Source organism: Neomonachus schauinslandi, chromosome 13 (assembly GCF_002201575.2).
Source record: "Neomonachus schauinslandi chromosome 13, ASM220157v2, whole genome shotgun sequence".
In the NCBI taxonomy this organism is placed as follows: domain Eukaryota; kingdom Metazoa; phylum Chordata; class Mammalia; order Carnivora; family Phocidae; genus Neomonachus; species Neomonachus schauinslandi.
Window position 1 is genome coordinate 26,545,108 of NC_058415.1, and position 22,747 is coordinate 26,567,854.

A 22,747-nucleotide genomic window follows, 5' to 3' on the forward strand; every position below is an offset into this window, starting at 1 on the left:
AGACAGCGAGAGAGGGAACACAAGCAGGGGGAGTGGGAGAGGGAGAAGCAGGCTTCCAGCAGAGCAGGGAGCCTGATGCGGTGCTCGATCCCAGGACTCTGGGATCATGACCTGAGCCGAAGGCAGACGCTTACCGACTGAGCCACCCAGGCGCCCCGATCTTGTCAGATTATCTTGAAGCATTAAGAGATTTGAGGGATTGCAGGGAAGAGTCTGTCTCCTTAAAGCTGGTTTTGATGTCTTGCTGCCTTTCTGAGAAATGATTTAGTGTAGCAAGGTAGATGTCTTGATTTTCCTGGTAATCTAATAGCTTAGACTAAGCAAAATATGAAGTCAGTAGCTTCATCACCTGTCAGACTTTCTTTTAAGCTTTTTTTGTTCCTGTCCCATTTTTTTGAGGCATTTCTCCATTAACGATATGCTTACTAACTAGTCCTCAGTGCATCACAACTATCTGCTTTTCCACAGTGCATCACAACTATCTGCTTTTATGGCTAATAAGCCATAAAAGCCAGCCACAAATAAGAGGATTCCTGGATTATTTTTCATTATGTTATTGCCAGAACTTTGGGCATTATAGACAGTAATGTGCCAGATTATTACTATTATTCAAGATCTAAAGAAAATGATGATTATTCCAACATTAAGTAGAGAAAATTATTTAAAGAAGGCAAAGTGAAATCCATTATAGATCAGTTGATCTTTTTTCCAAAATTTCTAATGTGCAACATTTTGAAGGAAAAACAAAAAACATTTTTTGTTTTCTTTTCTCCCCCGCAGTGCATGTAAAATAATTTGAGTGACAAATACATGGAATAATTTTTATGTTATGTTTCTATTTAATTGAAATAGAAGTGGTAGCAAATTGGGAAGACTAAATACATAGAATACCATAGTTATTTAAAGCACTGTAATTTTATATCATTGTGGGAATCTGGATAAACTTAACTGGTTCAAAAACAATTTGGTCAATTTTTTTATTTGCAGATTTGGCCTTTTTGAAGCCATGTCTGCCATTGAAATGATGGATCCCAAGATGGATGCTGGCATGATTGGAAACCAAGTTAATCGAAAAGTTCTCAATTTTGAACAAGCTATCAAGGTAATTACCATTGTGCTTTTTGTGTTTTATCATTTGTTATTTCATATGTTAAAACAATGAAAATCAAACTTGGCATATTAAAGTATAATTTTTTAAGATTATCTCAGGTATATAAATAAAAATTGGTTATAACCTTTAGTTACCTCTTTTGAAATCTGTAAAATCTGTAAATTGTTCAAAGTCTTCATTACAAGCTTGCTCTAAATTTGTGCGTCTGTTTATTAAATTTTTTTAAATATTTTATTTCAGACCGAGAGTAAGAGAGAGCACGAGTGGGGAGAGGGGCGGGGGAGAGGGAGAAGCAGAAGCAGACTCCTCGCTGAACAAGGAGCCCGATGAAGGGCTCAATCCCAGGACCCCAGGGTCATGACCTGAGCCGAAGGCAGACATTTAACCTACTGAGCCACCCAGGTGCCCTGTTCATTAATTTTTGAAAGCATTTCAGTATATATTCAAATACCAGGGTAGTTGGTTAAGGGATTAAATTTTATGTATTAATACATTAAGCAAGGTGCTTGTGGTTGTGAATTTGAAATTAACTGTGAGGATTGACTTACAAATTTATTCATAGTTGACACAGAGTTTAATTTTGCATATTTTATGAGGAAGGATTTGCTAAACAAAATTTACAAGTAGTATAGTTAAGGGAAGGGTTTTTTTTTTTTTTTTTCGTGATACTATAAAAGTTATTTATTCACTATACACAGAACATGTCCCCTATAAAATGTACATGTAAATCACTAAAAAGTATAATCTGGTGAACATTTTCTCAATTACAGAACATACTAAATCAGTTGGGATAACAGCTCTCTGTCTGCCTCAAAATAATCTAATTATAGCACCCAGAGTCTCCTTTATATCTAATGCAAAGTTAAATACTTATTTTGGGGATTATTTCCTAATATGTGTTTGAGGAGGCAGAGTTAACAATTTAATATAACTCTAGTATATTACAGTCACTGCACAATAAATCAGTTTATTACAGATTAAAACATTTTTTCATTATTTGTATTAATGGGATGCAAACAAATACTGGATACTTTTAAATGGCAGATAATCACAAAATTATCTTTGATAGTATTCTGGGTTTTATAATTACATTAAGATATGAATGGTGTAAAACAGTTAGAATACACCTCAAAACAATGAGGCCATACTGTAATGATTCACTAGATTGTGCTCAGTAGACATTAAGTAAGTGAATTTTCTCCCCAATTACCCAGTACAATTTTTGCCCACAGTAAGGGCTCAGTAAATAAATGTTTGCTGAATATACTGACTTAGGACAGAGGTGAGACAAGATGGACCCTCTTAGCTAGATGTCAAGTATTACAACTGGAATTTACCTGGGAAAGAGAACATAAGGAAGATGTAAACTGCACATGGCATACAAGTAAATAAACTTAGATGCCAACAAAGCAAATCATTAAGCAGAAAAACACTGGCACTGGAATAAACAAAGGCAAGATTTGCCAATAGCAAAAATGGAACTGACTTTAAGAGACAACCAAGAAAAAGTTTATATTGGACCATGCCTTTTCTCACCCACTTCCGTTTGAGACAGACCAACAGAGGCACTGTAAGAGACTATGGCTGTCTTCCTTGATATTCAGACATCCTAGTTTCCATTCATTTATTATGGACCTGTTACCCATGAATCAATATAAACCTATTCAGATTTAGGGATTAGTTTCCACAAGTACAAAGTTGAATTTCCTTTTATTTGTCCTAAAATGCTTACTTTCAAACTTGAAGGGACTTCAATTATTCCATGTAGTTTCGATAACATTCTTTTATCTTTTCAGACCAGAGTCAAAATATTCGTACAGTATTCATACTGCAGCACCTTCCACCCACCCTTTGGTCGCTTGAACTGCCCTTCTTTGGTTCTTTTTCCGCTTTCTCAGATCTTTCTTGAAGTGTAGTAAGCAGAACTGTACTGGGTATTCCAGCTGCAGTTTGGTCTATCATTGTCGGAATGGCTTCTGCTACGCCGTGGTCTTCCAGCCGGTCTCCTGTTTCTAGGACTATAAGATCTTCTATAGTTGTAATCAAAGGACCGGCTTCTTGATCTTCTTCTTTCATAACTCCGGCTTCTAGAACGTCTGTATCTGTCATAATCATCATAGCGTGAAGAGCTGTATACATTCCTCCCCTCCTTGGCTTTCATTTGATTTGGAGTCTTCCGATCCCCCTGTGCAAACTGTATTTCAATTTGGCGTCCACAAATCCATTTTCTGTCCAAATTATGTAAAGCGTCTTCGGCATCACGGACATCCTCAAATTGAACATAAGCAAATCCTCTTGGACGGCGCGTGTAGAAATCAAGTGGAACATACACATCAACTATAGGACCATAACGACCAAATTCTCTTTGTAAATCTTCGGACCTGGTATCGTCGGCCACGTTCCTTACGAACAGAGATGTGTTGGGGGGGGCGCAGGTAGCGGGACATGACGGCGACGTGAGTCTCGGCAGGGGTACTAACGGGCTCAGTAAACCGTCCGCGGATCCGAAGGGAAGGGTTTTTAAAAATGTTTGGTTGGGACACCTGGCTGGCTCAGTCCAGTTAAGCATCTGATTCTTGATTTTGGCTCAGGTTATGATCTCAGGGTCATGAGATTGAGCCCTGCATTGGTCTCCACACTCACTGGGGAGTCTGCTTGAGGTTCTCTCTCTCCCTCTCCTTCCCTGTACCCTGTGCACATGCACGTTCTTTCTCTCTCTCAAATAATTAAAGTTTACTTTTCTCTTTGTAAATAGTTTTGATCCTAAAATGATTATTGTTTATTAATGCTTAAAACTAATTTGAACTGTTTTTTAAATACTTGTGGGTTTGACTTTTTGTTTCTTTGTAAACGCCTTTAGTCTGTTTCAAATTAAGAGGCTTTGATTTTTTTTTTATTGAAGATCTACTTGTTGGTTTGACTTTTTGTTTCTTTGTAAAGGCCTTTAGTCTGTTTCAAATTAAGAGGCTTTGATTTTTCTTATTGAAGATCGAATACAGAGTTGGTATCTTAGTTTTTATCAGGTGATGATATAGTTCTAGAATTTTTATTTTTAAAATCTAATTTTTGGAAGAGAAAATGCTACTTGACATAGAAACCATAAATTTGTAAAAAAAACTTCTCATATGTCCCATTTCTCCTCATTTTTAGGATGGCACCATTAAAATTAAAGACCTCACCTTGCCTGAATTGATAGGGATAATGGATACTTGTTTTTGCTGTTTGGTAAGAGTTGAAATAACACTTGGTTAATCTAAAAACTGTCACTTCCCAGAAAGTTTCCTGGTTGGGGGCTATTGACTTAGAGACAGAAGGCAGGAAAACTTGTGCAGTTTCTTGCAGTAATCTAGGTGGGATGTGATGCTCTCGACTAGCAGTAGTAGTAGTAGTAGTAGTCTCTACTAGTAGTGAGTATGAAAAAGAAAAGTTAAATGAGTGGCTAAGGACTAGTTAGTTCTAAAATTGTGAATTCCCTACCTTATGGATTTTGATTGACTCCATTGTGGAATTGATTACTTTTGGATGGTATGTAAGGCAGCATTCTAATTTCATTAATCTCCAAGTATATTGCAAACTGAATTCTATATAAGAATGCTTCCATTAGATAGCTAATCGTATTTATGGTAATGATTCTTGAAAAACTTTAGTCAGTGAAAGTGAATTGTAATTCTATTGTCTCTTCTGACTTTCCCTTTAATCATCTTTGAAATGCCATGATTAATAGTACATTTATTTGGGTCTGTGGCAGTCTAGCCCTTGACTGTTGGGTCAATTTAGACTTTGCAGGCTCTCTGTGTTGTCTTAAACATACACATATATTTATTTCTTTATAGATAACATGGTTAGAAGGCCATTCCTTGGCACAGACAGTATTTACGTGCCTTTACATTCACAATCCAGACTTTATAGAAGATCCTGCCATGAAAGCTTTTGCTCTGGGAATCCTGAAAATCTGTGACATTGCAAGGGAAAAAGTAAATAAAGCTGCTGTTTTCGAAGAGGTAAGATTTTGTAATATGAGAATTCCTGAAGCTCATTGACCACTTTATTAATTGTGATATATTTAAATGATCATATGATATATATTTTTATCAACAAATATAGTTAAAAACAGTTTTTAAAAGTGATGCTGTGCTGTTTACGAATATATTGGCTGAAGTGAACGAGTTCGGAGAAAGAACTTTAGTTTCAGTATATGTTCTTTCCGTCAGTACCATTCATTGAGTATCCATTATGTGCAGAGTATTTTGTTCTGGGTATTGTGGGAATTCACAAAGAAAATAGAAGACACAGCTTCTTCCCTCAAGTCTCTTATAAATTATAACACAGAAGTGCTGTACTTTCTTTGGTTAAGAGGGAGCTAAGGAAAACAAACGTATAAAGAATATTTTAGGGTATAAACATATTCTTCCAGTTTGTACAAAGTACTTTGCCCTGAGGAAGTGTTGTGAGTTTTAGACATGGAAAGATGTTTTTCTCCTTATGAGAAAAAATAAGGTTTCAGGCACTAATAATTTTAAGGGGAAATATGATAGCATTTAAAATTATTGATAGGTATTTTTAATTCTTCCTTTTGTTGAAACTTATGTTTCTTTTTAACACTGTTACTGATCCAAAATAAATATCTTAGTCTCCTACAGTGGTTCAGTCTATAATATGTATAGCTTTTCTAAATTTGTATTAATAATGTGAGAATAATACAGCTAATATGACTTCACATTTGAATATACAGCTTGTGAGTTGTGTATGAGATACTGTCTACTTTTTACACACTCATTGGTTAGGTAGCTACTTATTTTAATTGCTGTGGGTATCATGGAAAATCTTACCCATTTGCATGAAAATTTTAAAAAGATTAGTTCACGTTAAGTGAGAAGAGATATATATATTATTAAATACTTACATTCTCACACCACACCCAAAGGACATCAAAAATCCTAATCCTAGGGCAGAGAAAGGATTCATTTAGCAAATAGGGCTATAGTAGTTGTTAGCACCCTTGAAAATTAACTTATCATTTTATGTCTCCCTTAATCTGTTGGGTTATTATAGCAGAATACCATAGATGGAGTGGTTTGTAAACCGAAGTTTATTTCTCATAGTTCCGGAGACTAACAAGTCCACGATCAGGGCACCAGCAGCTTCGGTGGCTTGTGAGGGCCTGCCTTCTGGTTCCTAGACGGTTATCCTTGCACGGAGTCCTCACTTGGCACAGGGTGCACAGGAGCTCTCTGGGTCTCTGTTATAAGGGCGCTCATCCCATCCGTGAGGGCTCTGCCCTCATGACCTAATCACCTCCCTGAGACCCCACCTCCTAATACTATCACAGTGGGTGTTAGGACTTACATATGAATTTTGGGGGGCCACAAAGATTCAGTCTATGACAACATCAAAATAAATTGCAGATAGATGAAATATTTTAAGTGTAAAAAAAGTTGTTAAAAAGACAGAAGGTAGTTTATAGAAAATGAAATGGCCTTTAAACATAAGATATGTAACTTAAGAGACATGCAGATTAAAACTGAGATACCATTTTTTACCCATTATTGGCAAAGATTAGAAATTTTGTGTAATGTACTTATCGATGAGGGTGAGAAACAGGCACTCAACATGTGCTGTGTGTGTGAGAAAGAGACGAATAGTCATTGCTTCCCTCTTTTTAATCTTTAATTTCAAATTAACAAGTTATAGTGACAGCACAAAGAACAGTATATATCCCTCACCTTGATTCAGCTGCTATTAATCCATTGTCCCATTTACTTTCTCAATTTCTCTCTCAGGTATGTATGTTTTTTCCTTGAATCGGTGGAGAGTAAGTTGCATACATTATGACCTTCTCCCCACAAACACTTCTCAGTGTGCGTCTCCTAAGAAAAAAAGGTACTTTCATACACAACTACAGCACAATTATCAACCTCAGTGAATTTGTAATAACAGTCCACTCTCCATATTCTGTTCCTGTCAGGTGACCCAGTAATATCCTTCTTACTGTTTTTTTTTTTCCCTGTGGTTCGGGATCCAGTCTAGAATCACGTCCTGCATTTAGTTGCCTCTTTAGTATCCTTTAGTCTATAGCAGTTCCTCTGCCTTTCTTTGTCTCCATGTCATTGATGTTTTTGGAGAACACAGGCCTCTCCTGGTTTGTCTTTTTTAATAATGTTCCTCACTTGGGGTTTGTGTGTTTCTTCTCCTGATTACATTTAGAATATGCAGTCCTGGTAGGAATATGATGTAAATGATATTGTGTCCTCCTCCTGGTGTCACTGCTGAGGCATACAGTATGCATCTGCCCCCTCAGTGGTGATGTTATTTTGTTCCAGGGTGTTTTCTGATATGGTTACTGTTTTCTCTCCTGGCATGTAATAAGCCTTCCATAAGGAAACTCTTTAAGGTCATACAAATATCCTGCTCATTAAAATCTTTCCCCTAGATTTAGCATCCACTGATGCTTGTGTGGACTAATCTTCACTGTGATGGCTGCAAAATGATGATTTTCTCACCTTAGCACCTTCCCCCCCCCACATTTATTAGTCAGGGCTCAGGTTTTCACTGTAAGCAAGACTCAAACATTTTTATGGTATTATAAACTCACACAACTGTTTTAAAGAGCAGTTGGTAATATCGTAAGTTAAAATGTATGACTTACCACAGCTGGTTCACTTTTAGGAATTTGCTCTACAAATCTGTGCTGTGTACAAAGATTTATGTACAAGGACATTAATTGTAGTTTTGTTTGTAGTAATGAAAGTCTAGAAACTACCTTAATGTCCATCAATAGGAGACTTGTTAAATGATGCTACCTTCATATGGTGGAGTATTATGCACCCTTTACAAAGAAGGAGGTAGGTTTATGTGTACAAGTAAGATTAGACCTCCAAAATAAAATAAGTCAGGTATAGAGAAGTATGTAATAGGTTTCTTTTTTAAAATGGGAAGTAGTTAAATCTTCATTATAGTAAGATAACTGGAATCTTGAGGGTTGGGATATATTTGTTTGTGCTTTTGGAATTTTTATTATGTGCCTGAGTGAGTTTGTTTTAAAAGTAAATGAAAATTTTTCTGTAAGTAATTATAATTGAAATTCTGCATATTCTCTGGATGAAGGACTTACAAATGGGAGAAATCATAAAGGAAAGTACCAATAGGAAAAAGCTGATAGAAAATTTTTTTCAAAAAAATCTAGATAACAAAAATAGTCTATATTTCTGTGTTAAGATCTCATTCAAATAAAACATAATACTGAAGCCCAGATGAATAGGCAGTAAAATAAACAGCTTACTCATGGAGGAGGGGAATAAATGGCCATAGCATTTAAAAATTTAGTCTCAGTTCATCCAAGAAATACAGTTAAAATAATTCATTTTTCATCTATCAAATATATATATATATTTTTTAAAGATTTTATTTATTTTTTAGAGAGCGAGTGAGAGAGAAACAGCATGAGAGGGGAGAGGGTCAGAGGGAGAAGCAGGCTCCCCGCTGAGCCGGGAGCCTGATGTGGGACTCGATCCCAGGACCCTGGGATCATGACCTGAGCTGAAGGCAGACGCTTAACCATCTGAGCCACCCAGGCGCCCTCAAATATATTTTTAAATGAATATTCAGTATTGGTAAAGATGCAGTAAGTTGTCATTTGGTTTTTATTAGTGGGAGTATGCATTAGCACAGCTGAAACTAATTCATCTTTAGAACTCAGCCTTAAATGATTAGAAATGTGGATACTTTATGCGAAAACACTTTAATCAGTTTTTAATAGTGAAAGTTGGCAACAACCAAAATGTCACCATTAGGGTTTGCTTGAAGTAAATTATGGATAATTTATTACACATAATTTATTATATAGAGTTATGATAGTGAAAACAGTGTTTAAAATCATGGGGGATTGTGGTGCCTGGGTGGCTTAGTGGGTTAAGCATCTGCCTTTGCCTCAGTTCATGATCTTAGGGGCCTGGGATCGAGCCCCGAGAAGGGCTCCTTGCTCATTGGGGAGCCTGCTTCTCCCTCTTCCCTCTGCCCCTCCCCCCTTCTTGTGCGCGCGTGCTTTCTCTCAAATAAAATCTTTAAAACACGGGAGAGTGTATACTTTAAAGGGTTAGGAAAGCAGCACACAGTATAACCAACTATGTAAAAATAAGACTGGAAAGAAGTATAAAGCTCTTGGGCTGGAAAAATTGTGTTTTCTTGTTTCTGTAAACTTTTCAGATTTTTCCAGATGAGTATGTCTTGTTTTTATAATTAGAAAAAGAATTGATTGCCTACTGAAAGTCCTTAAGAGACCTGGTAATGAATAAGAATAAACTGTAATAAACAAATCATTTCTTTGAAATGGCTGCATCTGCAGTTCCTAGGTGCTGGTATATTTTGTCCTCAGATGTTGTCTCTGCTTTGTTTTTACTCCTGAACTAGAGACATGTGTCTTTCTTAATATTTTGTATACATGTGCAAAATGGGAACCAGTGTTCCCCTATCAAGCCACTGATCCTCTTGCATTCTGCATCTTGCAGAATGGTATCTACAGGGTTATCTAATTGAAATCTTTTATTTTTACCTTGCAAGTGTCTTCAATCTTTTGAAGCTTTTCCTTCTCTCATTGTTCCTGCTTTAGTTTGAGCTTTTGTCAGCTTCGGATTTAGGTTCTCGAGAGAGTGTCTGCACTTTTCTTTCTGGCCCAGTCTTTCCCTCTAGGCCACTCTCTACTTGACTACCACTTAGCTACCATCTTAAAAGTAGGTAATCTGGTCATGTTCAGTTTTGCTCTTTGAAAATTTTTCCTGGAGTGGGTGTTTTAATAAAAAGTAATAATACCTGTATATATTATGCAAAATCAAGTAGCCCATAGGATGTAAGATGGAAAATTGTAGTTCTCTGTTCTTTCCTTACTCATTCCGTAATAATATTAAATTCTGTTTAGCTTTTTCCCACTATTTATTTCCATATTTTGGATAATAGACTTATATTTTCATTTCTAGATATAAACAATTTTATACAGTTAATTTATACAATTTTATACAGTTTTAACAATTTTTAACTAGGATATGTCAGCACATTTTTAGTATATAACTGGCATTCACATATTACCCCCTCCTGTACCCCAATAGTAATTCGGTTTTGGTTAAGTCATTATTCAGTGTTGACATTACTGTGATTGTATAAATGCTAATGACAGATGAGCCAGAGTGGTGTAAGCATACATTTCCTTTCTTATACAAATTTTTATTTTTCTTGAAGGTGATAACTGCTTCTTTTTGGTTTGCTTAGTTTTCTGTGTACTTCTTGATTCTTCCCCTCCCATTATTATGAAACATAATGAGATAGTCTGTCAGTCTATATATTTTTTAAAGTTCTTTTTCTTAGCTCCTTTATTCTCTAGCTTCAGACTGGATCAGTTGCCTTCTAGGTCCACTGTGCAGCTGTGATCCCAGGTTCTATTCTCCTGGGAATTCCATTTCCCTTTCTTTGTTGTTAGTTTTCTAGTTATCTGGATTTCATTTATTTTTCTTAGTTTATTATTTGTGTGGTATAGCATTTCCAGTTCCATGGGCAGAGACAGGGAGGGAATTGTTTTTTGAGAACTTGCATGTCTGAAAATGTCTTCCCTACTCTCACACTTGATTAAAAGTTTGGTTGTAATAGATTTTTAGGTTGGAAAATCATTTTCCTCAGAGTTTTTTAGGCATTATTCCAATGACTCTTAATTTTAGTGTTGCCGTCCTGATATTTTATATGTGACCCATGTTTTTTCTTTGGAAATTTTTAGGATTTTTCTTTTTAATGACTGTACTTTAGGCTTGGTCATTACAACCCTTTACTGATCTCAGTTTGGAGTATCCTATTCTCAGACCACCACGTATTTCTATGTTGCTTGTGTTCTGACTCCTGCAGTTCACCCCTACTTGGACTCCAGTTTATTATATCACTTTTTGACTGTCATTACCCTTTTGACTCTCTTTTCTCACTTTAAATCCATCTTCCTTCATTACAGTTACTCCCTTGCCTACGCTTTTAGCTCTCTGTCTCTCTTGCCTTATTGTACCTCAATTCTCGTTGAGTCTAGCCCTCTATCTACTGTGTCTTTATACTTGCACATCTCAGTGTGACTAGAGAAAAATACATTCACACTGATTGGTCCTACTTTCAGTTCATCACCACTAACTTCAAGCAGGCTCCTTCCCTACGTCATTCACTCTCTCTCTCAGACTTCTGACACTTTCACCATCCTCACTTGAAGCAAACCTACCTTCCTACTGCACTAAATAAATGGAAGTAATGTCACCTACCTGCACAGGTGCTCTGTGTTCTTTGGCTTCTGGCTATCTAGAAGAACCTTCTCTCTTATCTAAGGGTGATCTCTTCTGCTTGTGCATTGGATTCCATACCCTGTCTTATTAAAAAATATTCCTCTAGCAATTCTCCCCTCTGTCCCTTGCATAATGAATTTGCCCCTCTACTGGATCATTCCCATCTGCATGTTAGCATGGCTTTTCTTCCTCCATCTTAAAAATACCATTTCTTGGCATAACATAACTTTAGCTTCTGCTCCATATTATGCAGTTCTTTTCAGCCAGAATCCTTAAGAGGTGTCCATTCTCTCTTAAATCCACTCCAGTCAGGCTTTGAATAGTAATCCACCAAAACTTCCATCGTCATGGTCATCTAAGACCTCACTGTTGCTAAACCCATTGGTTAATATTTGGTCTTAAACTTGATTGGTCATCAGATTTTGGACATGGAGTCCATACTTGAAACAAGTTATTTTCTTGGCTTTTAAAATCCAAGATGCTCTTTTTCCCTGATTTCCTGCCTCACTAGTTCTTGTTTGTCATCTCATTCTCTAAGCCAACACTGTCTGATACAGAATGCAAGCCATATACATCATTTAAAATGTTCTAGTAGCCTATGGGTGAAATTTTTATAACATTTTATGTAGCCCAGTATATCTAAAATAATATTTCAGTATATAATCATTTATAAAATATTAATGAGAATTGCCAAAATATGGAAAGAGCCTGATGTCCATTGATGGATGAATGGATAGAGAGGATGTAGTATGTGTGTATATATATGTGTGTGTGTGTGTGTGTACACACACACACACACACACACAATGGAATATTACTCAGCCATCAAAAAGAATGAAATCTTGCCATTTGCAATAATGTGGATGGAACTAGAGTGTATTCTAAGAGAAGTAAGTCAGTCAGAGAAAGACAAATACCATATGATTTCACTCATGTTGAATTTAAGAAACAAAACAGATGAACATAGGGGAAGGGAAGGAAAAATAAGATAAAAACAGGCAAAATGTAAGAGACTTTTTTTTAAGATTTTATTTATTTGACACAGAGAGAGCGAACACAAGCAGGGGGAGTGGGAGAGGGAGAAGCAGACTCCCTGCTGAGCAGGGAGCCTGATGCGGGACTCGATCCCAGGACCGTGGGATCATGACCTGAGCTGAAGACAGACGCTTAACCGACTGAGCCAACCAGGCGCCCTGAGATTTTTTTTTTTTTTTAAGATTTATTTATTTAGAGAGTGTGCGCTCGAGCAGGGGGAGAGGAAGAGAGAGAGGGCAAGAAGTAGATGCCACACTGAGCACAGAACCCAATGTGGGGCTTGATCATAAGATCCTGAGATCATGATCTGAGCTGAAATCAAGAGTCGGACGCTTAACTCACTGAGCCACCCAGGCACCCCAAGAGATTCTTAACTATAGGGAACAAAGAGTTGCTGGAGGGGAAGTGGGTGGGGGGATGGGGTAATTGGGTAAGGGGCATTAAGTATGGCACTTGATGTAATGAGCACTGGGTGTTACATGCAACTGATGAATCACTAAACTCTACCCTGAAACTAATAATACACTATATGTTAACTAACTTGAATTTAAATAAAAATTAATGAGATGTAAAATTAAATATTTTTTGTAGCAAGTATTCTAAGTGTGGTATGTATGTTGCACTTACAGCACATCTCAGTTTGAACTATCCACATTTCAGGTGCTCACTACCTAATTGGCTGTGTGATGGCCATATTGGTCAGCACAGTTCTAAACACTGGTGTGGCTCAGGCCCTATCTTTACACCTCTTCTCTGTACTTATTCCCCTGATGATCTCATGCAGGTTCATAGACTTAAATTCTGTCTCTGCTACTGAAGCCTAAGTTTGTATCCTCAGCTTAGACTTTATAGACTTCCCTAAATCTCAGACTCACACATGCTACTGCCTATTCTACATTTTCCGCTTGTATGTTGAGCTCAGGCATCACATTTCCAAAATGGAGCTGCTGATTTTCCCATTGCCTCCTAACTTCTTCCTTCTGTAGTCTTCTCAATCTCAGCAAATGGAGCTCTGTTCTTTTAGTTGTACAGAACAAAAACTTTGGAGTCATCCTTGACTCTTCTCTTTCTCTCATACCTCACATCTAAACCCTCAGGAAGTCCTGTGAACCAAAGGTTGGCAGTCTGCAGCCTGCAGGCCTACCCAGCCTGTTGCCTATGTTTTTTATGGCCCTGGAGCTAAGAATGTTTTTTGTGTTTTAAAAAAAAAAAAAATTAAAATTAAAAAAAATTTTTTAAGATTATTTATTCACTTCAGAGAGAGCACGAGCACGAGCCAGGAAGTATGGGGGCAGAGGGAGAGGGAGAAGCACACACCCCACTGAGCAGGGAGCCTGACACAGGGCTTGATCCCACGACCCTGGGATCATGACCTGAACCGAAGGTAGACGCTTAACCAACTGAGCCACCCAGATGCCCGTTTTTGTGTTTTAAATAGTTACGTTTAAGTAGTCATATAAGTACCTATATAATATCTCCATTTTACCACTTGGCTTGTAAAGCAGAAAATATATATTATCTGGCTCTTTTAAAAAAAGTATCCTTGACTGATACTGTTTATATGTTTAATTTATTTATTTGTTTAGTTAGTGCCAGGCACTGCGGCAGGTACTGCTGGGTTTTTGCACCTGTAATGATAGGCATATATTGCTTTGCTGTGCAGGGTGATAGGTGGGAGGGAGACTAAGGATGCTCCTCCTGGCTCAAATGCCTTTTCTCCTTTTTAAGGAAAAGTCCTACTTATATTTAGACTTGGATCCCAGTCTCCTAACTTGCCCATACAGACTTCTTCTCTGCCCTTCTTAGCACATTCTGTTACAGCTGGTGCCTACATACTGGCTTGCATGGAACAGTCCTACTTGGCACCTTTTATCCTGGTGTAGTTATTAATAGCATCCCCTTTTACGCTCAGTAGTATGGCAGTTTGAGTAATAATGGTATGGTGCACCCCTTATGGTGTACCCCTTCTCCTGTCATTTTTTTTTTTTTTTTTGAACATAGATGTGACATTTGGAGGTAGGTCCTGCTTCATTTGGTCAACATGTAAATGTAAGATAGCCTCAGAGCTTAGGATGGTGAAGCAGAAAGATTACTTCTGATATTCCTGTTATTTGGCATGATATAAGTAAGTATGCATCACTTAAGTCACTGTAGTTGGATTTTCCTCTTATTTGCAACCAAATATATTTTTAATACAAAGATAAATAAGTTATAAAAGTTTTGGTTTGCCTGGCAAAGAGTAAACACTGTTACTCATTTGGTGTGTATTTCTCCAGATATTTTCTGTAATATGTATACACGTGTATTTTACTTAACATGATGGAATTATGTAAACTATTTGCAACTTTAGACATTAGAGAATAGATTTCTGTATGTACCAATATATTGTAGGTAGAGAGCTACCTCATTGTTTTTTATTGGCTGCATAGCTTTAGGTTAAGAGTACAGGTTTTGAATAATTATTTCTGGCAAGAATTATTAAAGGATGCTAAAACTAGTAAACAAAAGTATAACAAGCACAGGATTTGTATCTAGCCTCCAAGTATCTTCCCACAAGATATTAATTACAGAGGGAAAATGATTCGTTTACAGTGAAGAAACATGGCAGATACCACTTTAGCTAAATGGCCAGACTTAATATCACCAATAACGGGACGGTTCAGCATCATGTGCTTCCAGATACAATGCTCTACGAGAAGAACACAACATCACTTCTGTGGTATTCCTATTAAATATGACATAAATTGGATTTAATCTTGGAGAAACATAAGGCAACCCCATATTGAGGGATGTAGTCGTTAAAAATAACTTCGGCCTGTACTATTCCAAAATGTCAGGGCATGAAAGATAAGGACCAAGGAAATGCCCCACATAAAAGAGATATGAATTTCCAAATTTGATCATTGTACCATGGTTATGTAAGAGAATGATTTATGGTTTTGGGAAATCACACTGAAGTATTTAGAGATAAGGGGGCATCACACTCTATAACTTAGTCTCAAATGTGTAAGAAAAAGTATAGAGAATGATAATGCAAATGTGGTAAAATGTTATTTGAAGAATATGGGGGAGGAATATGGAACTTCTCTGTACTATTTTTGTATTCAGAAATTTTTTCAAAATAAAAAAGTTTAAAAAGTATAGCCTCTGGGGATTGATATCACTTAAGTTTGTGTTCTTTCTCTGTCACTTATATGCTTTGTGGTGTTTGGGAATTTAAGTTTCTATGCCTCAGTGTCCTCATTTATAAAATATAGTTTGTAATAGTCCCCACCTCAGAGCATTATTTTGAGGGTTAATGAAGTTAATACAAGTAAAATGTTTACAACAGTGCCTGGCACATAGTAAGTACTTAATAATGTTAGCTGTTACTCTCATTTGTATTCCATTCTATATACAGTAAATTACAAGCCACTTATTAGTAGACATTTAAATTGAAGTCTTAATCTGAATCATCTGTGGGCATGTTTTACCCTTGTAGCTTTATTGTGTTACTCAGTATCTAGTCTGTAGGAGGTACTCAGGTTTGGTTGAATGAATCAAGTCATTTCAGGAGCATCTGAAATCTTTATGCAAAGTACTTTATCTGTGAAATGAATTTTTAAAGCAGTAGTTAAGTTGTAACCGATATACTGTAATTGTTGTTTTAGAAGGGGTTGAAAAAAATTTTACTTTATTAGAATATTACATTATTAGTACAGTCAAGATCACTGGTTTGGTTGGAATCACATTTAGTACTGATATTGGGTGTTCTACTACAGTTATGATTGTAAATGTTTTACTATTCCAAATTTCTTTGTGGGGCTGCATGTTTTATAGAATCCTGAGTATCCAGATAACTTTCTGCAGTTATATCTTGGCAGTATTGTAAAGACATTGTAAAATACAATAAAGAACATGGGGCTTTACCTCTCAGGACATCTTTATCACCCTAGTGGCTGTGATTGTATTTTGCCATTGTACTCCTGGGTGTCTAGCCCATACCAGCCCTCATTGTGTGGTCTGGATGAAAATGGTTCAGATATGAATAAGTGAGGAGAAAATTTTCCTTACTAGTCTACACCTCCAAATTCTTGATTTCAAAAATACTACCCTTTGATCGCTACAACTTACTTTTTGGTTTCCTTATTCTGATTCCCCAACTCCTGGTATCCTTCAGTTCCACAGAGACCTCCATTTCCCAGATGCTGCTCTTTTAGTTTTCTCTGTTACTTCTGTTGTGTCCTCATTTCCATGGTCCAGTGGTGAAATCATTCTTTCTCAAACACCCTTAACTCCCTTGCACCTCTCATCTCATCATAATGTGTCACTTGTATGGCAAAACCCCAACCATCTGCCTGCTTGCTGCTTGCACCCAAACAGCAGAAGGCTGCTAGAGAAAACCCACATCTGTGTGTCTATTCTCACTTTAATTTTAGGACTGCAAATTTCAGATGGGCGCTCAGCACTAAAGACAGCCCTGTCCTTCTGTGGTAAGCTTTCTTTAACAGCCTCTCAGTGACTTCTCCACATCTTTTACTTCTCAAAAACTCCATTGCCAGCCCTCCTCTCTATCAGCTTACCTTGTACCTTAATGAAATATTAGATTGAATCAGATGTAGGTCGACGTACCCCATCTCACAATCACACGTGCTAACCTGTGTTGGTACCCACATCATCTGCTTTCTGTCTTGTGAAAATGCAAGTACCCTGACAATCTAAGCTCAGCCTCCTCTTGTGTTCTAGATTCTGTCCCCTCTTGCCTTCTGCAGTCATTAACCCTTCTTTGTATTGCATTATTAGTGTCTCCTTCCCTACTACATTATACTTTTGGCATATAAACATACTTAAATATCATTCAGTTTAAAGCAACCCAGTTCCCTTGATCCCATGGCTCCTTATATCCAGTGTCATTTCTCTGCTACCCTATGCAAAAAACTCCTTGAATGAGCTGTTAATATTTATTTTTCCTGTTTGTTCTCACCCTCCTTTTAGACATTCTTTTTCTACAACTGCACAGAAGTTGGTCTTAACAAGGTCCATAATATCCATCTTGCTAAATCCATTGTTCTCACCTCTCCCTCTCCAACCACCAGTATCATTGAACACAGTTGACCTCTCTGAAAGAGTTTCGTCTCATCTTCCTGGTACAGGTGTCTCTTGGTTTTCTTTCTTCCTCACTGGTTAGCCCATTTCTTGTGCTTGCTTCTCTAGATGGCTGGGACTACTCCTGGGCTCTTCTGTAACTTCTGCTTCAGTTGATGTCCTCTAGTTCTGCACCTTTTAATACCAACTCTGTGCTGATGAAGCCCACATTTATATTTGTAGTCCTGATTCCTCCCCTGACTTTCGGACTCACACAAGTGCCTTCCTGAAATCTTCACTTGGATAACCAAAGCAATTCTAAACTTAACTAAAATTGTACTCCATTTCTGTCTTTAAACCTACCTCTCTGAAAGTCTGCCCCATTTCAATAAATTGTACCATCATATACCAGTTCCTCAGGCCAAACACCTAAAAATGATCCTTGATTGCACAACTTACCTTATACCCCACATTCATTTCATTGGCACATTATGTTAGCTTTACTTTTTCAATATATCCTGATTTCAACAACTTCTCATCACTTCCAGTTATGATCTTAATCCAAATCACCATCAGCTCCTGCTTGCATTTTTGGTCTCCCTGGTTTGACTTTGACTTTTGTCCTTGTTAAATCTACAAGGTTTTTAAGAGTGATCTTTTAATGGTAGCATCTGTTTATATAACTCCTCTGCTTCAGTCCTCCAGTGACTTAGATTAAGTTCTTGTTACTGAGGCGACTTTTTATTATGCAGACCTGTGATATTCTGTCACATAAATGCTTTTCCTTAGCCTCCTCCTGGAAAGCAGTGCATAGATAGGACTTACTGGAGTGTTTTGTCTTCACAGTATTGGCTTACTTAATTTTTAAAAAATCAGTAACATTTTAAAAATTGGAGGATTTTACATTAAATTAGATTTTTTTGTTCTGAAAAACACTAGCTTTGCATTCATTACTCAATAGGATAAGTAGTGGCTGCTTTCCTTTATATGAAGTGTGTGTTCTCCAGCTTGCCATAGTCTCCACCACTCCCCCAGGTATCTTGTAGTTAACCTGATCTACTTAGGAAGATGACCAGGCACAGCCCTGCCCTACAGTAGGTCATCATTCACTTGACAGATACTTTTTAAAATTTTTTTAAAGCATTTTATTTTTTATTTTTTAACATGGGGCTTGAACTCAGGACCTGGAGATTAAGAGTCGGTCACCCAACCTACCAAAACACCCAGGCACCCGGACAAATATTTTTTTTAACAGTACTTTGTGCCTGGTACAATTCTAAGACCTGGAGATGAAGCAGTGAGTACAACAGAGCCTTGATGTCATTGATTTTGCATTCCTTGGGAGAGATAGTGTGTCAGTAAACACATCATGTCAGGTGTTCTGTGAAGAAGAGTGAAGGGTGCTGTTTTAGAATGCACAGGGCAAACCTCTATGAGGAATTGACATTGGAACAGAAGCTAGAATATAGGGAGGGATGGGGCTCTGGAAATCTTAGGAAGAAACTTTGTGGGGAGGGGTCAGCAAGTACAGAGGTCCTGAGAAGAGAAGGTGTTTGATGTGTCCGACGGATGACAAGAAGGACATTGGAGAGGGAGGCCAGAGCTGCATGGTAATTGGTGGTGGGCCTCTGTTCACGTGGGGTTTTGGATTTTCCTGTGAGCAGGGAAACAACTGGAAGGTTTTGAGTAGGAGGTGATGTGACATGACTTATTTTAAAACAATCCCTTTGGCTTCTGGCAGTGAATAAATTGTAGCAGGGACGAGCATGGGCAGGAGGGCGACCTGTGTGGTGGCAGCTGTGGAACTGAGAGGGGTGGTGACTTCACTAGAGATAACTGAAAGGTGGAAGTTATGCTTAGATGAGACATTGAAGGTCGAGCCTATTGGGTTTTCTGATGGTTTGTTACAGGGCATGGGAGAATGAGAGGAGGGGTGCCTGGGTGGCTCAGTTGGTTAAGTGTCCAACTCACTTTTGGGTGAGGTCATGATCTTAGGGTCTTGAGATCAAGCCCTGCATCAGGCTTCACACTGGGCATGGAGTCTGCTTGAGATTCTCTTTCTCCTCTCCTCTGCTCGCTTGCTGTCTTTCAAAAAAAAGAAAAGAAAACTAGAGGAATTGGAAGTGTAAGTTTTCAGCCAGAGTAACTGGGTGGATGGAGGTACCATTTAGCAACGTGGTAAACACTGGGAGAGTTCCTTATTAGACGTGTAAAGCATAAGAATCCTATTTGGCGGCCAAGTAGGGATAGAGTATAAACTTTGCCTAGAGGATAAGCTTATAGCTCTAACACAACCTGAGATTTTTAAAAGATCCAATCCTCTGAATCCTGTAACACCACTAACAACAGTTCTTTGAACCCAGGGACATTGGTTTTTTTTTCCCTGTCAGTTCATAACATATAGTACATGATATGGATTGTGTACTCACTTACGTTTTTGTTAAGAATCCACAGAAATGTTGCCATAGCTCTGGCTACTGCTATAAATGCCTATTATTCCAATATATTAGGATTCTGTGTACATTTTTATAAGAATTATAATACAACAGAAACATTCTTTTAATAGAGCTTGTAAGTTAATTGAATCAGCCAAATGATATTAAATTCAGTTTTCAAAGTGAGTCTAGCAAACTACTTAATTTGTTAATGTCTCAGCAGTATTTTAAATGATTTTGTGGGTGGGAATCCATGTATGTATGAATAGTTTTTTCTTTACGTGGGGCTGAAGTGGAAATATGTTTTGCTATCGCTTTGAGTAATTTTGTTTGAGAAGGCTTAACTTTTGTGGCCTAACAGTGTGTAAACAAGCTTTTGATAATTTTTGAAGTAAAAGTCTTATATAAATCTTGCAAACTTATCAAGCGGTAATTACTGTGTATTTACTGCTCACTTGTGAATGTGAGAATACTTTGTAAGTGGGAATTATTACTTTCTGATACTATTAGCATTAACTGTATTTTGCAAATGAACATACTAAATGCAAGTGTATTTAAATTGCCTAAGGGCAAACGATTAAAGGTGGAGATAGCATTAGAATATGGTGTTTTAAGGATACACTGTAGGGAAAGTGTGGATGTATGATAGTAATATTTAGACAAGCAGAATGACATTTCATTACTGTGTTCATATTAGCAAATAGTGATTTTGTAAGAGGAATATAATGAAAGGTTTTGCTACTATTCAAGGGCCTAATTATTCCTTTCCTGTACAGGAAGATTTTCAATCAATGACTTATGGATTTAAAATGGCTAACAGTGTGACAGACCTTCGAGTTACAGGTAAAACAATTTATAAGATGACACACAAGTTTTGTATTTGGATTTGTTTCCTCTTTAAACTCATTGTCTTTTTAAAAAAATTTTTTATTGTTATGTTAATCACCATACATTACATCATTAGTTTTTGATGTAGTGTTCCATGATTCATTGTTTGTGCATAACACCCAGTGCTCCATGCAGAACGTGCCCTCTTTAATACCCATCACCAGGCTAACCCATCCTCCCACCCCCTCCCCTCTAGAACCCTCAGTTTTTCAGAGTCCATCATCTCTCATGGTTCATCTCCCCCTCCGATTTCCCCCCCTTCATTCTTCCCCTCCTACTATCTTCTTTTTTTTTTCTTAACATATATTGCATTATTTGTTTCAGAGGTACAGAACTGTGATTCAACAGTCTTGCACAATTTACAGCGCTCACCATAGCACATACCCTCCCCAGTGTCTATCACCCAGCCACCCTCCCTCCCACCCCCCACCACTTCAGCAACCCTCCATTTGTTTCCTGAGATTAAGAATTCCTCATATCAGTGAGGTCATAGGATATATGTCTTTCTCTGATTGACTTATTTCACTCAGCATTGTCTCTCTTTTAGGCATGCTAAAAGATGTGGAGGATGACATGCAAAGAAGAGTAAAGGTATATTTCTTTTCTATTTGCTTTGGTATAGGATTTTTGCATTTTTCTAAATGTCAAGTTACCTTGAGCTAATTACAAACAGCTACTGTAGGGAGGGCCACCAGCTTCCTTTATATATGCTGTGCCTTCTTTGCAATTCATTTGAAAACAGCTAGAGCAGTTGTTTCTGGTGAATTAATGTCCTTTTCAAGTACTGAAAATTTAACCTTGAAGATTATTCAATTTTTTGCCAGTGTTTTAGAATTACAAATATGCTTTTTTAAGAATAGCATAATCTAGAATTTTAAGCTCCTCAAAGGTAAGGACGATCTTCTTCCACAGCTGTTACAAAGTCTGCAACGCAGTGGACGATCTCAGTATCCCAGATCTGGTGAACAACTTCTATGAATGATACCCTTCAGCCAGATGACCCTAACAATTTGGTTCTCATAGAGATTTAAAAAAAGGAAAAAAGTTATATTTCTGCTGTTCTTCTATACTTGTATAATACAACATGGTTGTCAAAGCAATTTTATATTATTGCCTTAGTTGATATTTATAATTAAGTAGTGAATTAGGCAATAAAATGCACATAGTGCCCTAATTTTAGGTGAGGAAATCCAGCTTAAAAGAGTTAAGTAAACTGTCTGAGTCTACTGAAGGGCATGCCACTCGGAAGGGCCGCCAGCACAGGGCTAGAACCCAGATCTTCTGCCAGATCTTCCTGTAGTTACTGCCCTATAGTTGTCAAAATAGTCAGTCATATTGTTACTCATGCAAGAGGTTTTGCATTTTAGTGTAGAACAATCAGTATTTACAATGTGACTTTATGATGTGATTTGTATAAAGGTTACTATTTTTTTCTAACAGGGTTAGTTTTGAGAGCATCAAGAGTTTCAATTAATACGTCCTTTTAAAAAGAAAGAAGTACCGTGTGCCATGTACTTACCTTATTTCATTGTTGGCTTTTGCTGTTTTTAATACCTTATTCTTCTGTATGATTTTAATAATTTATATCAAAACGGACTTTCTGTATAAGTATTAATAGGAAAATAAATACTAGATCTTTTTTCTTCCACATATTTTTCTTAAAAAAAGATTCTTATGTTTACTCAAAAAATTAATTTAGCACTTTACCTTGTATATTTATAAGCTAATATTTCTACAAGTTTGTTTATTTTAATTCACGTTTTTTAAAATTTTAGAGTACTCGAAGTCGACAAGGAGAAGAAAGAGATCCAGAAGTTGAACTAGAAGTAATTGAACTTATTTTCTGGTAGATAATATCAGAGAAGTCTACCTCTTAATGTTGTAGTTTTATGAACTGCATTATAATTTATGGAAGC

General features: G+C 37.1%; 1 protein-coding gene and 1 pseudogene across 2 annotated transcripts in view; one reads left to right on the top strand and one right to left on the bottom strand.

The window, feature by feature from the left end:
- Positions 1 to 22,747, top strand: part of NAA35 (N-alpha-acetyltransferase 35, NatC auxiliary subunit) — a 97,240-nt gene that overhangs the window by 15,291 nt on the left and 59,202 nt on the right. The window contains exons 4-9 of the mRNA XM_021677949.2: positions 988 to 1,102; positions 4,262 to 4,336; positions 4,945 to 5,112; positions 20,720 to 20,786; positions 21,379 to 21,422; positions 22,607 to 22,657. Coding sequence (XP_021533624.1) covers positions 988 to 1,102; positions 4,262 to 4,336; positions 4,945 to 5,112; positions 20,720 to 20,786; positions 21,379 to 21,422; positions 22,607 to 22,657 — 520 coding nt within the window. The remainder of the gene's footprint in view (positions 1 to 987; positions 1,103 to 4,261; positions 4,337 to 4,944; positions 5,113 to 20,719; positions 20,787 to 21,378; positions 21,423 to 22,606; positions 22,658 to 22,747) is intronic.
- On the bottom strand, positions 1,774 to 3,558 carry LOC110569990 (annotated as a pseudogene). Its single transcript, XR_002479700.2, has one exon. The product of XR_002479700.2 is annotated as a serine/arginine-rich splicing factor 10-like (transcript).